We start from the raw sequence: 17,171 nt of genomic DNA, 5'->3' as shown, positions 1-17,171 counted from the left end.
CAAGTGCTTTCTGCACAGTAGAGGCAATCTCTTTTTGATCAAAATAAGCGTAATATTTCACACTGTACAGATGAGTATCATTGGAATATACTGAAACCTTAAAGAGCTCGCTTCTGGATCAACTACATAAAACAAATCATTAGGTGTGGGAAAGGTTCATCAGATTTTAGTTTTGTTTTTTTCAATTGACCAATTGTGCTAAAAGTGTCCAAAAGAAGAAAGGGAGTAGTCCTAAGCAGCCAATGCACTTCTGATTTCTCCAGTGTTTATGATTTTCTGGGTAATTCCATCTCATACGGTTACTTGAAAGTGAATAATTCTGTACCATTGCTATTGTGGTAGTACTATTGGGACTACAAATTCAGAACAGCTTTAATAATTAGTATTATATATGTCTGAATCTTTGAAACACAACTGCAAAAAAAAGTAACCATTTTGGACAATGTGTTTAGTGAGAGAGAGCGAGTGGTGGCTGCTTCAGTAATCTGGTTTCACAGTCTGACAGATTAACAACGAAGTTACAGATACCCATGCAGTTTTTTGGAAGCTACATACAAATACAGCAGTTCTCACCTGGTGCTTCTCATTCATTCTTTGGGTTACTTAACGCTCAAGCTCTGACTAATTCACTAAAGTAATTTTGCACAGTACCTTGAATTACAGAGAGTTTTCATTTACATACATACAGTTACATCCTAAAACATCCCACTTCCTCAGTGTTTTCTGTAATTGGAGAAAGAGGTGATATATACAGTCAGCACAGAATGCTTGGTGTGATAGTCATCCAAAAAAAACCATAAATTCTAATCCTAGTAACTTTGTCAGATACCTTGTGTTGAATTAGTTCATCTGGTTTACAATATTGTAGGTTTTTAGTAATTACCTCACTTTTTTGTTTTTCCTTTCAGTAATTAAGTTAATATTTAGTTAAGAAATATTTCATGATAATCATAACATATATTTGTTAATACATTAATAGCTCCACTGTTAAGGAAATAACTTTTTTTGCTTTAGCTCCATAGAAATTATTTGTATCATAAAGTAACATGGCCTTAGATTGTATTTCCCACAAACTTGTTAGTTGGTCATCATTTTCTGGCTAACTTCTTATAGAATAAGCTTCCTGTAAGTAAACTTTCTGCTAGTATTGTACATTCTTTACAGAATAGGAATCTATTGCTGTTTATTGCTATTTATTAAGATAAAATAATTAGTTATGCTACCAAATAAACTAGGCATATCTTAAGAGACCAGTGATTTTAGTGGAATCTAACAATAGCATGTAATGATAGGTATAATGACATTAATGGTAGGTATGATGATATGGGACACTTTTAAATGTTAATGGTAAATTTTCTGTGCAAAGAATATGTGAGACTAGGTACAGTGTAGTTCTTCAGGTATTTCTTGCAGTTGTTGTTAACCCTACACTCCCCCCCTGCCCCTTCTTTCATTTAGCAAGATGACCTATTTTTTTGTCTTCCCTACCATACGGGGCACACAGTGAAATATCTGTGTTTTGCTATGGAATATTTTTTTTCCATGTTAGTACTGAAAGAAACCTATCTCTTTGTGCTCAGACTTGCTGTTCTAGGTTTATTTTTATATAATTAATTTTCGAATGATCTGTTAGAGTGTATATTTTCTTTCAAAATGGTCCTGGTGATGTGTAGACATAGAACAGATTTGTCTTCTGTTGTTGTGTGTTTTTTTTTTTTTTTTTAATAGTCAAAGTTCTTTATTTTTGTTTTGCTTTTAAATGTTTGGTAGTTAGAAAATCATCTCAAATTTCAATCTGGAGTAACAAAGCTGAATGCATATGTTTAAGTAGAAATAGGTTCCTGGTATTCCTTTCATGTTTATTTTAGTTTAGGAAATCTATTACAGCTGTAATTTTCCCCTGAAATTTGTAAAATTGCAGACTCTTCATTTCCAGTTAGATAGTCAGATATACTCTCTCACATAGGGTGCCATCATTCGTATTTTTGGTCAATGTTGGTGTTAATAGTATTGATCCTGCGTAAGAAGCAGCAGTAATGATTTGAATAGTGTGACCAATAGTTTCTTCCTAGATTAAGTGCTGTGTTTGTTCACTACTTAGTGCTTTTATGCTGTTTGAGATTAGCTTCTTGATTATCCTTACTTTAATCTCATCTGAAATAATGATTTCTACTAATTCAGGAAAAAGAGAAAGAATTGGAAAGAGAACGAGAAAGGGACAAAAAGGACAAGGAAAAATCTGATTCTAGGTCCAAAGATAAGAAGGAAAAGGAGGAATGTACACCAACGAGAAAGGAGAGGTACTACTTTACTTCAAAGTAAACTGAATGGGAGGAAAGTCCTCATGGTTAATATCTGTTTGCAATGGAAGCCTTGAATTTATGTTGAATCACAACACTTGTTTTAATAATGGAAGCTTTTTTTAATTGAAAGGTTTCAAAATTTTAAAGGAATTGCTGGTTTTATTCTGCCCTGAGTAACTTAACTTTTGAATAGAATTCTCATTCTGTTCATTTAAGCCCTGAAGGAAACATTGTAAGATAATGACCAACTGAAAGGAGTGTATATTTAACTCTGACTTCTAGCAGAAAATTGACTGCTGTTTATTACTCAGAAAACTGTAATGGAGTCATACTACAAAATAATTTGTGGTGTCTTAAATGTTATTCATCTGATTGTGAAAATTCTTCAAAACAGCAAGTTCAGGGTAATTGATTGTGTAATCTTATAATAGTTCTAGAGAAAGATTTTCTGTGTTATTAAGTGGTAAAATGCCTTGCTGTTCAAGAACCTGTGACAGAATGTTTTTACATTGCTATAAACAAAGATGAGTCATAGGCCTTAATTTTATTCACTCAGAGAAAGTCTGGTGTACATGTTGAACTTGATTTTTTCAGTAATTAGAATCCCACTACTTTTTAGTTCAGTTTTCTTAATATTCATTTTTACTTCTGTGTGTACGTAACTGTATTTGCTTTCTTTACAAAGGAAAAGACGACACAGTGCTTCCCCTAGCCCATCTCGCAGCAGTGGCAGTAGACGAGCAAAATCCCCATCACCAAAATCGGAACGCTCAGAGCGCTCTGAACGGTCCCATAAAGAGAGTTCACGATCTCGGTCATCACATAAAGACTCTCCAAGAGATGTCAGTAAAAAAGGCAAAAGGTAAGCTGGTGTCTATTCTGCTTCAGGCTTTATGAAACCTGGATACGTAGTTCTGGCGATTTTTAGCAGAGCACATTGAATACACAAGTGTTTTCTCTCAAAATGGACTATACTGTCTGTTCCTGGGTAGCATCTTTTGGATGCTTGTATCTGAAATCTGTATGTTCTACCTTGGTAGCTCAAGACTGTTCACTTCTGTGTTCTGTTTACCTGCTCTTTTATGAGCTTTTTATTTTCAAAGGACAAATCTGTAGCCCACAGAACTTCTAGAATTATAGTGAGCATGCCATCTTTCACTGATTTTCATTTATGAAGCTTCTCTGACATTTTTTTCCATGAATAAAATCTAGATTAGATACTGGTTATGGGGTTTTGTTTACAGGAATAAATACTACCTAATTTCCAAACTGACACAAATACAAACCTCTAGCTATTGTTAAGGCGGGTATAATATTTTATTACTGTATTGGTGCTTTTGTTGTTTTAAATATTTTGATTATTGTTTCTGTCTTAGTTCAGTTTCCACTTTAAGAGGTCTAGAATGTGTTACTGCACAGATGTGCTGAGGAAATCCCTGTTGAGAGAAAAAACTCATAGTACATACTTGCAGTAGTCAGATTCTTGTGTTAAGAGTTCAGCTAGAATTAGAAAGGCATTTTTGTTAGAGTTAAGATCCAACTCAGATTATGAGATCCATTACCTAGGTGTGGGTAAGATGACAATGTCCATTTTCTTTCTCTGAGGTTACGTCACAAGCTGAACAAGAATTGAAAGCATAGCTATTCAAGATAATTCTGTTGTCTTCTATGTAGATATAGGCTGCTATAAACATTAGGGCCAAGGTGGCTGAGGCATACGTGGAAGTTGGTAAACTCCTTATCTTGGTTTCAGAAGGACACAAGTTGGTGCCATTTTTCCTTTGGTTTCAAGCAGTGCAGTTTAGCCAAAATATGTTTAAAACCTTATAATGCAAAAATTGCCTTTTTCTAAATCACAAGATAATTGTTAACTTCCCTTCAACATGGAAAAAAAATCTACCTAGATTACTTTTCTACAGTTATTTGACCTTTGTTTTTTAAAAGGTTGATATTATCAATTAGCATTTGACTTAAAAATTGATTTTTTTTCAGGTCGCCATCTGGTTCCAGGACACCGAAAAGATCAAGAAGATCACGATCTAGATCCCCTAAAAAGTCAGGGAAAAAATCCAGGTCTCAGTCCCGTTCTCCTCACAGATCTCACAAGAAGTCAAAGAAAAGCAAGCACTGACAATGTTAATATTTTTTATGATGCTGTCACTTACTGGAAATGCGGTTTTGTTTTTGTGCCTGAACAGTCTGTTTAAAAAAAAAAAACAAACACAACAACAACACAAAAAAAAGCATTCCTGATTTTTTTTGTGAATGCACGTGTATACTCATGAGTATCTGCATCTGTAGACCTGTCATTGTTTTATATTGTACAAAATATCTTCATTGTGGCTATTTCCCAAATGAAACATTTTTGTGTTTAGAAGTTTCATCAGATAAGTGTGTAACTGATCTGCTGGCAGTAGTGATATTTTGGTTTAGAATGTTGTGACCTAGCAGAAATAACTCAAATGTTCCCCCTTTTTGTAGCTTTGACAATTTGAATTAGATTTCAAATAAAATCTGAACAGAAAATTAAGATGTTGTTTTCTTGCCCCACTGGTGATATGGATTGATAAAGGAATTCATAGTTTGTTTGGAAGTACTGTGTATTTCAGACATACTATGTTGCTTAGATCTTCAGTATAGTACTAGCTCTGTTCCTGCTATCTCTAGTTTGACTATTCAGATAAAAACACCTTTTGAATCCAGTGGATGGGTTTTCTTTCCTACCATGATACTTTGCTGTAAGAACAGTTGAGCAGCCTGGTCCCTAAGGTTATGAGCTTCACAAGTAAATCTTTGCTTGGTATTTTGCCTTTTAATTGCAAAGAATACATGTGAAACTTGAGTCATGTGAGTTTTTTTCTTTCTTAAAAGTGGGGCCTCTGCAGAGATGCAATTCTGTGTATGTGTATACATACGTGTTGATACATCCGTATACATGATGGATCAACGACAAGCCATATTTGTGGCATTCACAGGGGACAACAAAGACAGCAAGTATGGGGCTCTATGACTTCTTCCTCAAGTATAAGTACAGTAATTGCAACCTACAGTATGTTACTGTTTTCAAAAATGATTTTTACTCCGAAAGGACTTTTACACTGTTTTATTGAATTTATTCCTCTGTTGTGGAAGTTCTTCAAAATAGAGAAAAAAAGCTGATTTTTTAATTACATATTTTATTTATTAACATTTTGGAATTGAGAGGCTTTTAAACTCTTTTTTTTTAATGTTAGGCTTTCCCTTCAAACCTCTTTTGTGTTTAGGCATTGATGTGGCTTTAAATCGCTTCACCTTGGTCTCTATCAACCTTTCTGTGGGTGGGGTGGGGGTAGGGATGAGAAATGGGAGGGTTCAATGTTTATCCTTGGAGGTATGGGCAGATTGTAATAAAAACATAAAATTAAAAGGGATCTGGCCTCCTGTGAGCTGTTTCTGAAAGCAAAAAGCTGTACTTACTACAGGCATGGACTGCTGGATGATGGCCTGCTATCATATTTATGTATTTAGAGGTTATACATTTGTTAGAACTTTGTAAATGTGATGGGGAAAACCTTTTGTTGTATATGTGTATAGCCTTAGAAGCAACCCTTTCAGAAGCAGGACCTAAAATGTCTTTTAAAAAACATGCATATTTAATTTAAAAAGAGTATATATTTTCTCCAGTTTCTTCCTGATGGGGGACTTTGTTATAAGATTATATAAATTGTTGTAAATGTAAGAACTGAGTGAAGAATTACTGAGAACTTTGCTAATGAGAACTGAGAGATGACCTGGAATGCTGAAAATATGGAGACAACGTGTACTGCAAAGACTTTCTTAGAATGAGTATTGAATAGATGCCTAAATAATGAGAAAAGAATACACCTTATATCTGTTTATATTACATTATAAAGAATCTGTTTTAGAAATATGCAGAGTTTATTTTTTATATTTTTCTTTCTCCCTGTAACACAAGGTGTTTTGGATGTACAGACTTTGGCAGCTAAACTATTAGAAACTGTCTAAGTTAATTTTTTCTTAAATGCATTCTACTCAGACCTGGCACAGACTAGATGAAATTTTCTAGAGCAAAAAGTAGGTACTAAAATCATTTGAGGATACAAAGATGTTTACTTCAGATCTGCTTAACTTCTGTAAAACTATTGGTTTTTGTCTTGGAGCTGCTTGTAAATAGAGGAATGATAAATGGTGCTGTTATGTGTAACGTGAGGATAGTTTGCCATAGGAATATTATATCTTCAGAATCAGTTGTATACTTCATTTACGAGCTTAAAAATCCTCAGGATAGGCAATCACTTAGCATATGGGTTAGCCATGCTTTTCCATAATTAATTTAGATTTCAGCTCTTACAAAACTTTAATCAGTGATTATAAAAGGTTCAAGCCAAGTAGCTACAGAGCTAAAGGAGCACACCCATCTGTAGTAGTATTTGCTTTGTAGTAGTTTTATAATAACTTCTGTCAGTATCGTTATTGTCTAAACACCATCTATATAAGTGTTCTCCTACCTCTTACTCTGCTTCATATCCCTGGCTTTAGAAGAGCAGTTTTGTTACTAATAGAATTTTAAGAGCAATTAAGAACCTGTGTACATAACTGGATGCATGGGGGTTGGTTTTGTTTTGTTTTTCCCCCTCGTGTTGAAAAGAACATCCTTTGCTTCTATCTACTCTGCATTTTCTTCCCTGCTTTTATAAATAGCTTTTGTTCATAATTTGGTGTTTCTGCAAAGAAAAGGATATGGGAAACAGCATTTTGCTCACCTTTTTTGTTTTTTGTAAGACTGCAAATTAGTACTAAAGACTGAAAATTAGACTGCCTAGGATTTATTTATTTATTTATTGGTAAAGTGACAAGGTGTAGTCACTGTGTCCATTACTGTGTGACTTGGGTTTGGCTCTGTAGGATTGTAGGCTCAAGTGGTGAAAAATCATCTATTTAACATAGGGTAGGCACAATTTTCATCCCAGGATTCAGCAAGCGGGACTGAGCTGAATCCTTGTGGAAAAAAAGCTGTAATCTGAAGGGGGTGTGATCCAGTGTTTTCCAATTTTTTTGTGATTCTTTAGGAGGAGAGCCCACTATCCTTTAATACTCCATAGTCAGTGAGCATCCAACCCTTTGCTTTGGAAGGGAGAGGAGAGATGAATGGATAAGGGGCTTCTGCATTCTGCTCCTGCCCTGCCTTATGGATGATACCAGAGGTAAATATTCATGCTGCAGCAATTAGCTTTGTCCAAAGCTGAGACACTAATGTAGCTGGCTCCATCTGAGTTCTGGTGTGGCTGAGTAATGCCCCTGCAGCCTCAAGAACCAGCTGGTAAGGCTCGTCTCCAGGTGGGGTCAGGGCTTGGGAAAGGGGTTCACGTGAGAAATTGTGTATACGTTAGATATTTGTAGTAACATACTGGGGCCTGTCATGCTCATAGATTTTGGCGAGGACTGCCTGGTGCTCTGTGTGGCATTGAGTATTACAGCACATTCTGGTATTTGTGTAAAGACCTCGATGCAGAGTTACATGTTTGTCATTTTTCTTTTTCCTGAACCAGTCCTGACTTGTGTGAGTCTCTAAGAATTGCACTCATGCTTTGGAAATGGACCCCATCTCACGGGAGGACAACTGCTTGGTTGCATAGAAACTCCTTCTGACAATTCAAATGTTTTCCTTACCGGTATTACAGAAGTGTTTATAACTTAACTCTCTTTTTAAACCCTGTGACTTCCTTTGACTCCTCTGCACACCAGCTGCGTATGCCTTTTGTAATGCTATTTGAGGAAGAGTTGGTTTCTGAACGTCAGTGTCGGGCTCGCACTTAGGCACTGGGCACTGTGCAGAAGTTCTGCCTTCTTGCATGTTTAGAAGCGTGAGGATAAAGCATTTGTGACCATGGATAACAAATCTTGTTTTACAGAGCATATATTTAGAGTTGTAACCATCTGAAGATTTCCGCAGTGCATCAGTCCCAGTGATATGAATGTAATGCTGCGTTCTGCATTTATAAATCACCTTCTGCACTAGTGAGCCCTCTAAAAGTGCTGAAGTACTGTATTCATTGCTTCTTTTGTTTCTTTGGATGCAGAGTTACTCCAGTGCTTTTTTTGATTATGAACTTTGTATTTGTTACTTTGATACTGTGTCTTGAGTGGACCTAGTTTAATTTTGTACAGACAGTTCTCGAGGTTATGCTGCTGTTGTCCTAGATGATACTTATTGAAACGATAACGGGGAAAAAAAAAAAAGCTGCATAATTTGAAGAAGGTAAGCCCAAACTTGACCCAGATAGGTTTCTTTGAAACAAACGAAACCCTCAAAATGCTTCCCCCTCAAGTCTTAGTTTTTGAGGATACATATTGGTGTGCATGTACTCTGTTTCTTCATGCCGTTTTTTTTAAAAATGCTAGATTTCCATGAAGATTTTTATTGCCTTAAAACATGTGCTGGTAGTTGACTCAAGACCCCAGTGTTGGGGTAACTTCAAAATGTGTACTGCTTTTTATTTAATGTATTTCTGCGACAGATTTTAAAGCCAATGCTGTAACAACTGCATTGGTTGTCCACTGGCACAAATAATGTCAGGCAGTGCTAAAATGGAAAATCCACCTTTATCTTTAGGAGGACTTAAGGGTCAACCGTTGTTTAAGGCATGTTCTTGGCATATTAAAAAGAGAAAATACTCATTTCTTTTAACTGTGTCTGTAAAAGAAATCTTGTTATGAAAAACAGGATCAGCCAAAAATGGCAGATTCATTTTGAGCATCTGTGATCACTTTGGGCAATCTTTTTTTTTCCATCCGCACACGTTTACAGTCCTCTGTTGGAATTAATGCGTGTAACAAAAATTGGAAGCGTTCTTTGTTGTATTTTTGCAGATGGAGTAAGGTCTGAATTTTGTGTCTATGTTTAGATTGCTTGCTTGTACTTCAGTAGAGCTCCTTGAAGAACCTGGGGAGAGACTTTCTCAAGTATTTTGAGTCCATGCTGAATACTTCCATAAGAACTCATATATGGGTGCGTTAAAGTAAAAGCAGTTTTTGAAGGACATTCGAATCACTGCCTTCCAAGTAAAGCTTAGTCTACTTCCCATGTACTTCTTTATTGAAAACAATTTAGATTTTGGGGGTAGTTGTGAAGGTCCAACAAGACAAGTGAATTCTGTACAGCTGAAGACAGCAGCAGTGGAGTAAGATACCTGCAAATTTTGTAGTGTAGTTCTTTTAAAATCAGCTGTTTAGTAATGTGAGATTCGTCAAGTCATAAATCTGATACTAGCAGTCAAACCCTGGAAATAGAGTGAACTCTCTTGAATAAGGCTGTTAAGTTCCTAGATGTATATTTCATTAAAATCTTTCATAGTAATACTTGGAAGCTTCTTTTTTGTTCTCATTACTGCATGAGATACTGCCAGACCTTCAGTATAGCACCAGTTCATGCTGCTGCTCTAACTTCTGTTACTCGGTATTTAAGTCACTCTTGTAAGAATCATAACTGAAATGTTAATTTAATTTTGTCCACACGTATTTTTCCTGTGTCGGATGCAGAAATCTGAAAGAATTGCATACAATTTTTTCTTCAACCCGCTTCTGTCAGCACAGTCAGTTTTCACGGGTAAGCTTGTTCCATTTGTTACTTTTCTGATGTCTAATCTCGTGCAGGGTTGTTTTACTGTGTAACTCTGTCATAAGCTGGAAAGTTTTCTGTTTGTGGTTATTTAGAGGAAATGATAGTTTCACGTTAACCTTTTTGTCTTTTTTCGTTTTGTATTCTACGCAGAAAATTTTCCAAATGACACGGTGACAATAAAATTGTCAGTTTGCCAATATCCAGAAATGGTTTTCTTTTTAAACCTGGTGAAGTGTGATGTTCATGCATGTTCTCCTGAGAACAGTGTCCTGGCTTTGCCGGCTCTTCTGGTGGCTGACTTTGTGCCTGTGTTGCCAAGCTGTAATCACTGCTGCTCTCCTCCTGCTGTTACCCGTGACCTTGTTGTTTCTTAGAAACTCCTTGACGAGGCATGGGGTGTTCAATATGGAGTTGCTTGTATAATCCTCTTGAACAAAGAAAACTTCCCACTTGGAACTCCTACTTAGGTGCTGAGATGATGAGCAGCTTTTCGACACCTGAAACTGCTTGCAGGAGCTTCAAGGGAGCCCTCGTAGGGCTGTGGTGTGAGCCCGTGTGTTATGGCTGAGCCGGGGGCGCAGCTTTTTGCTGCTGCGTGGTGCAGGTCCTGTTCCTGCCTTTCTGTGCCACCTGTTCTGTCACTTACCTCTCCTTTCTGGTGACTTTTATGTCCTCTAAGTAGCTGGTTCAGTTCAGTAAGAGAAGGTTTGTTGTGCGTTGGTTTTAGCTTGGTTGACTTTTTTCAGTTGATTTGCCTCACTGCAGGAAACGGGGGCAGCCAGCAAGCAGGATGGTGCTCGTTTTTGGTAGCGGTTCCCTCGCTAACATGTGGCTTTGTCCACAGTGTTTTCTTTTGGAGCATTTGTTTGGAGAAGATGGGCTGAATCGATGCTGCACTCTGCAGCCCGCTCACTCCCGCTCCTGGTCCCGTACTCCTCTCGCCTTCCTGCCACCACCTCTCATGCTTGTTTGACCACTGAGACCGGCGTGAGCTTGCTAAACCTGGGCAAGAGTAGCCTGGCAAAACAAGCGAGGTATGGCCTCATTGCTTCAGGAGGCTGACTCCTTGTGGGAAGGTAAGCTGAGCACGGGGGTGGGCAGGTTTGAGTGATGGGGTGCACGGGAGGAAGGAATCGCAGGATGGGGCCACCTCTAAGCAGCCATGAGCTGCTGCATTGGCTGCGCCTCACTCCATCTCCTCTCTTTGCCCATAAAGTTTGAGCCCGCCAGTCAATCTGGGGAGCAAATGCCTCCAAGGCAACTGAGTTCCTGCAAGACATGAAAGACCAAAAAGGGGAAGGATGCCTCACGTGCCCCCACGTGATGAGAGGCTGGAATATGAACTCCTGATGTTTGAGTCCAGAGCAATTGCTTAGGAGAGATTGTATGCATTAGGAGAGATTGTATGCATCTCCCAATTATGAACAATCTTAGATTTTCACTTAAGTTCCTGACTCACAGTCAAGAAATGTGGTACACTGTGATACCCCTTGAACTGTTCTCTCCATTCTTGCTTTTGCATGGGCTGGAAAACTTCCTTTAGCTGCTTGTCTAAATACAGACCCTCATTTGTACTCTTCAGGGGTTTGTCAGCAAGCACTTGTGGAAGAAGCTCTGCATGGCCTGGGGATGGCCCCTTGGTCTGGGGCTGCTGGCCAGAGGTGCACTTGGCCCCCTTAAGAGGTGTAGGGGTTCCTGGACAATGCAGACCTCACGGGTCGAGGGTGCTAAGATGTTAATTAACCATTAACACTGTTTTTGGTCATAGGGGGATTAGGAATACCCTGAAATGGGTGCAGCAGAGAGTAGTGTACTGGTGCAGTGTGGCTAAGGTGGCTCTTAGGTGTGGCCTGCCAAAGGTTGTGGAGGTTTGTGATGTGGAACAGTTCAGTGCCTGTTTTAAGGTATGCACTTATAAAAGTCGAATCTCTTAATTTCCTTTAGACTATAAAACTGTTACACAATAGCTGAGAAGGGGTTTTTAATTTTAATAAAAGTCAAATAGAGACTTAACTGCACCGTAATGTCCTCAGGACAGTCATAAAATTCTGGAATTCCTTCAGCTGCATAAACAGGGCTTTATAAATATTTATTGAAATTAACTTTATTGAAAATGTCACCTGTGTAACTGGAAGTAAGCATAAAGGAGAAATATGTGGGTAAGGGAACAGCTTGCTGCAGATCGGCTGTCCAGTTTGCTGCATATTTCTGTTCTGTGACCAGCTACTGACACGTGTTTTACTTTTGGTCCGTGTCAGCTGCTTCTGCAGTGCTGGTTCTGCACGCACTGCTCAGGGGGAACATCTGAAGAGAAACAAATACTCGAAGGCAGATTGCTGCACCCATCAGCTAATCAAACGTCTGCTGAAGATTTTAGCATCATTGGAAATAATTGTGTTTCAAGGGGAATCAGCTGCTACTACTGCACAAGGCTTTCAGTAAGCTGTTAGACATTTGACCCAGTACTAAAAGAAAAGGTGCAAAAATATAAACACCTGTAATTTTCAATGCTACTGTGCAGTCTATTCTCACTCATCTCTTGGTGTTGCTACAATACAGACTTAATTTCATGGCTCTTCCGGTTGGGGCGCCTACTCAATTTTATGTAATTTTTGTTCAAATTGCAATCTATGAAATTGCCCGTTGGTTTTACGAACCTCACTTTTGAGTGGTGTTTGAGGAATGGGGCATCTGTATTTATCCTGAATAGGTTAGATACCTGAGCTTTGATACCCAGAACTTATCACGCTCTAGGTGTATAAGAGCATAAGCTTCCATCTTTCATCCAAAATTAATTTGTCTTAAAAGATCAAGCCTTGCTGAAACTTGTTTTCAGGAAGAACAGCTTCATTTTGTTCCCACTCCATCCCTCTAACACGAGAAAGGCTTGAAGCATTAAAAAGTCATGTCAGGAAGTGTGCTAGTGAGTGTTAAACCTTTCAGAGCACTGTGCTTTGCCAGCCCCATCCGTTAAAGGAAGGTTTGTTAGGAGGCAGATCTTGGGGAATTCAGGCTGGGGCCGTATCGCTTCTGGGGGAATCACTCAGCTGAATCACTCGGGATTTGGGTTGTCTAAATATTACATGTAAAAAATCTAAATATAATTACCACATATAAAATATTAAGGTGTACCATAAAATATTTAAGCATTAAATGCAAAAAAAAAAAAAAAAAAAAAAAAAAAAAATTTTTTTTTTTGTAGCTTGAATTGTGGAGTTTTGATCGCAGTTACTTAACCCTCCGTCCATGCATTGTTCACTGTGCGGAGGTTGAGGTAAGTGCAGCTGACTTATTCATGTCTGAGGAATGACTGGGTTTTGTAGTGTGGATCTCCACGGGCTACACTGATTATGCTGTGTATCTGCGCCCTGCTAGGGTGTGTACTTGCCCAGGAAAAGATGTGGTTTTGGCTCCTTCAAAGCAAACAAGATGTAATGTTTAAAAAGTGAAGCTGGCCTAGAAATAAGGTTGTTTTATCTATTTATTTTTAATACAAGGTGAAATGTCCTTATCAACAAAAAGATTATTTAACGTGAGTGATCTAGTATACTGAATACTAAGGAGCATAAATTAGACTGAAATGAGTTAAAATAGAGGATGGAAAATGTATAACGAAGTATTTGGTCAAATATTTGAAGGGCTGTTTCTGTTCTGCCATGGAACGTTCCTCTTTCACACAGATACTGCGGCTCTTATCGCATCAGTTTTTATTCTACGGGTCTTGCACATAGGCGAGAACATAAACGAGGCCATGCAGAGCCTGAACAGGCTGAGAAACTCCGAGACTTGCTGTGCCCACTCGCAGAGCTAGGTCTAAGGAACTAAGCAAAGTTTAGCCCTAGAAATTACTTGTAAAGATTTAAAATAACTCTTTCACTGTGGTACTGATTTTAACTCACTTTTTGATGGACTACAGTGCCATCACTAAAAGCCATCATGAAAATTGAGCAAATACTTAAATGTTTCACTGAATCAGGGTTCTATTTCATAGTTTTTTAAAGCCTTAGGGCAGCTGGGGAAATCATGGAGTTAGCTCTGCAAGTGGGAGAAGTTATCAGTCGTCTTTGGTGAGGAACTTGTCCCTGGCCTTGTTATAAAAACCTGCTGCATTGCATTCCTTAATTTTAATTTAATTTTATTTTTTTTAAATCTAGGTTAGTGTACATATCTTCAAGTGCAAAAAAGAAAAGTTCTTAATTGGCAGCTGTCTGATGATGCTTTTTGTTAGCACTTGGCAACAGATGATCGATTCATTGGTACAGTCTGTACACTTCCACAAGTCCATCCTTTAAGCTTGGTGTGTGTAAGTGAACTTCTCAGCTACTTGCAGGAATTAAAATCGTTGCAGTCCATTGCTCTGGTTTACGCTGCCAGGGCTGTACCAAACAGCTGGTATCTGCCCTCCTGCAGCACAGCCCCGATCTCCCTGTTGCAGCCCTTGATGATGCCTGCTGTCTGCCTGCATTCTTTCTCTCAAAGACAGGTAAATACTTTAAATCCCAGACTGCAGAATTAAAAAATAGATAAAACGAACCCAGAATCCCCTTAAAGAGAGTCCTTTGGATTCAAAGACACGGCCCAAAATAGCGTGTCTCATCTTCATCACCAGATCTGCAGAGGGAGTGATCTGTTGGTTTTTTTCCTGTCTACGCTTATAACGCTCTGCATCAGCTGGGTGGGTGACTTTGAAAAGCCCCTAGACTTTGTGTGAATTGGAAGGTGGCACCGTAAATATTTTCCACACAAACTTATTAAATATTCGTTGATACTGTGTTGCTTAGAGTGATGACTTGACTACCAGGTCTGAAACTTGTTCCGGGAGGATCGAATATTGCAGCTGCACTGAACCTGATTGATTTCATTTGGGTTCTGCATGGGTGCTCGAGTCCACCTGCACAGGATAAACACATGTATCTCCAGTTTTGAAAAAGAAGATTCCATTTTGCAGTGTGTAGGTAGAATTAAAGAGTTGGTTGGACCCGTGTTTTCCAAAGTAGAGACGGAGTCGTGTAATGAAAGCAGTGTTACTGTTAGTACTCATACGTTCACTGATTCAGAGAGATGTAACTGCTGTGTAGCAGCAGGGAAGTGCAGAATCCAATTACAGCTTTTAATGTCTGGATTTACTGATTAGTTTTGTCATTTCAAATGTTCTACTTCTGGCTCTTGTTTGCTCATCTTTGTTACTTGCTAAACTTTAAATTGTACGAGAACTGGAGATGGTGGTGTAGGTCATGTATGTCGTCCCCCCCCCTCAATTTTATACCTGTCTCCAACCAGGTGAAGTGGAAAGAAAGGATTAATGTGAAGTTAATGGTATTTTAATGATTTTACTGCTATGAATTGTTTTTTTGTTTTTTCCCCTCCCGCTAGCCTATGCCCTTTATTGCGTTAGTGCTGCAGTACGACACTGGTGGGGGCTGCTGCTCTGTGAGCTGTGGTGTCCCACTACCGATGTAGTTACTCAGGAGTTAATGGAGCTCAATGCTGTTACAGACCGTTCCAGAATTTAAAATTAACATTTTTTCTTTAGCTAGGTTAAGGCCATTTCACCTTTTAGTGTGTATGTAAAACCAAAGAAATACTAGATCCTTATCTTTATAAAAGAGATATAAATAGAAGCCTTTTTTTATGCAAAGGACTCAAGGATTAGGTCCAAAGGATAAAATAACTGCAGGAGTTTTATGCTGCATGATGTTTCAGGGGTATATCCTTTTTCATTATATACTGTGTCCCAAGCTGCAGGTCAATTGTTATAAGCTCATCTGTTTTCAACTTTGTATTTATTTTGTCAAGTAGATGCACTTTATTTTTACGGAATGTGTCTTTAAATGCTTCCTCTGGACTGCTGTAGGTTTAAAAGACAAGCATTAACAACATAAAACCCTTTCCCCCTTGTTGTTTGGTGAAATACACTTTTCTACATTATTTAGTGTTTCCTTAAATTTTGCTGTTAACAAGTTCCCATAAGTCACAGCCACGTCGGTACAGGGCAGCCGCTGTCAGTTGTGGAGCCATTCCCACTTTGTTCCGTGGCGTTTTATCGTGGCAGCTCGGGGTGGGGGTGCCCCCGTCCCCCCGCGCTGCCTGGGCGTCCTGTCAGCCCTCGTGCTTTGGAGGAGCGGGCTGGGGAGAGCGGAGCCTTCCTCCTGCACTGGGTTAAACCTGTTTGCCTTAGACATGCCCTGCCAGCCCCCAAGATTTTCCTCAGCGCAAGCTTAGCTGTTACTGTTCCAGCAGAAAATTTGGGAGGAATAGAGAAATTCTTTTATGAGGAATGGAAGGATGGCTTACAGTATATTTAGCTCCTTCCCCCTACTGCAGGTTTTTTTGTTGCTTGCTTGTTTACATAGTGGTACCAGCCAAGAGAGATGGCAGATGAATTTACATTTTATCTCTGCACGTGCTGTGTTGTTGCATTCCTGCTATCCAGAAAATACGCGTTCCAGAACTAACTTCAGCCACCACCATCAGCAGTGCATGATCCATCAGAGCCAGGGGCAGCTCGCTCCTACCGCCTGCCCTACAGCTGGGCCGCCTCCTGTGCATGCTGTCGCCTGCCCCTGTCCCCAAGTGTCCCGCTGCCTTTCTCTGCGGCTCCCCATCGCACGGCTGGGCCGCGGCACCCCTGTGCTCAGCACCCAGCGCTGCTCCGCTGCCGCTTCCGTGGATGCCAGGGCGGAAATCGAGCGGGGGCTACACCAGCACCCAGCCGTTGCACCACCACCACCACCTGCTTACTGGTGGCAGTCACCGCTGTTTTCAAGAACTGAAGCCAGATAACGCTTCCCTCTGTCACAGCTATACAACAGCCTCGTTTTTCTTTTGCTTTTGGAGAAGTTCCTGGCAGAAAACTGGAGCACGTTGAGTTGCTGCAGCTCGGGCAGGCGCCCTTCCTTAGCGCCGCCCGCCCCCCTCCTGGCTCCCGTTACCCCTTCGGCCCCGCTGGCAGCACCCCCGCCTGCCGGGGAGGGGGCTGCAGGCCGAGACCCCCGGCCCAGGGCCGGCTCCCTCCCGTTCCTCGGTCCCACACCGCCGCCCCCAATGGGGGCCGAGGCGCGGGGCCGGCGGGGGCCGGGGCCGGGCGCCGCCATTTCGGGCCACATCTCAGCGGCCGCCCGGCGGAGCCGGGGCACGAAGCGCGCTGTGGGCGCGGGGGCCCCCGCCGCCTCTCCCCGCCCCCGGGGCGGAGCGCAGCGGAGCCCGGCCCGGCGCCGCCGCAGCCCGGAGGAGCAGGCGGGAGCCGG

At 40.2% G+C, this 17,171-nt stretch overlaps 1 protein-coding gene across 5 annotated transcripts in view; it reads left to right on the top strand.

Annotated features, from left to right (window-relative positions):
- Positions 1 to 5,005, top strand: part of U2SURP (U2 snRNP associated SURP domain containing) — a 44,958-nt gene extending 39,953 nt beyond the window's left edge. For all 5 annotated transcript variants that reach the window (XM_035334024.1, XM_035334023.1, XM_035334025.1 and 2 more), the window contains 3 exons: positions 2,182 to 2,300; positions 2,989 to 3,165; positions 4,296 to 5,005. In XM_035334024.1, coding sequence (XP_035189915.1) covers positions 2,182 to 2,300; positions 2,989 to 3,165; positions 4,296 to 4,434 — 435 coding nt within the window. In that variant the 3' untranslated portion in view covers positions 4,435 to 5,005. The remainder of the gene's footprint in view (positions 1 to 2,181; positions 2,301 to 2,988; positions 3,166 to 4,295) is intronic.
- The last annotated feature ends 12,166 nt before the right edge of the window (positions 5,006 to 17,171 follow it).

The sequence above is a fragment of the Oxyura jamaicensis genome, chromosome 9 (genome assembly GCF_011077185.1).
Source record: "Oxyura jamaicensis isolate SHBP4307 breed ruddy duck chromosome 9, BPBGC_Ojam_1.0, whole genome shotgun sequence".
Classification (NCBI taxonomy): Eukaryota; Metazoa; Chordata; class Aves; order Anseriformes; family Anatidae; genus Oxyura; species Oxyura jamaicensis.
The sequence above is the reverse complement of the archived record's forward strand: the minus strand, read 5'-3'. Positions and strand labels throughout refer to the sequence as shown.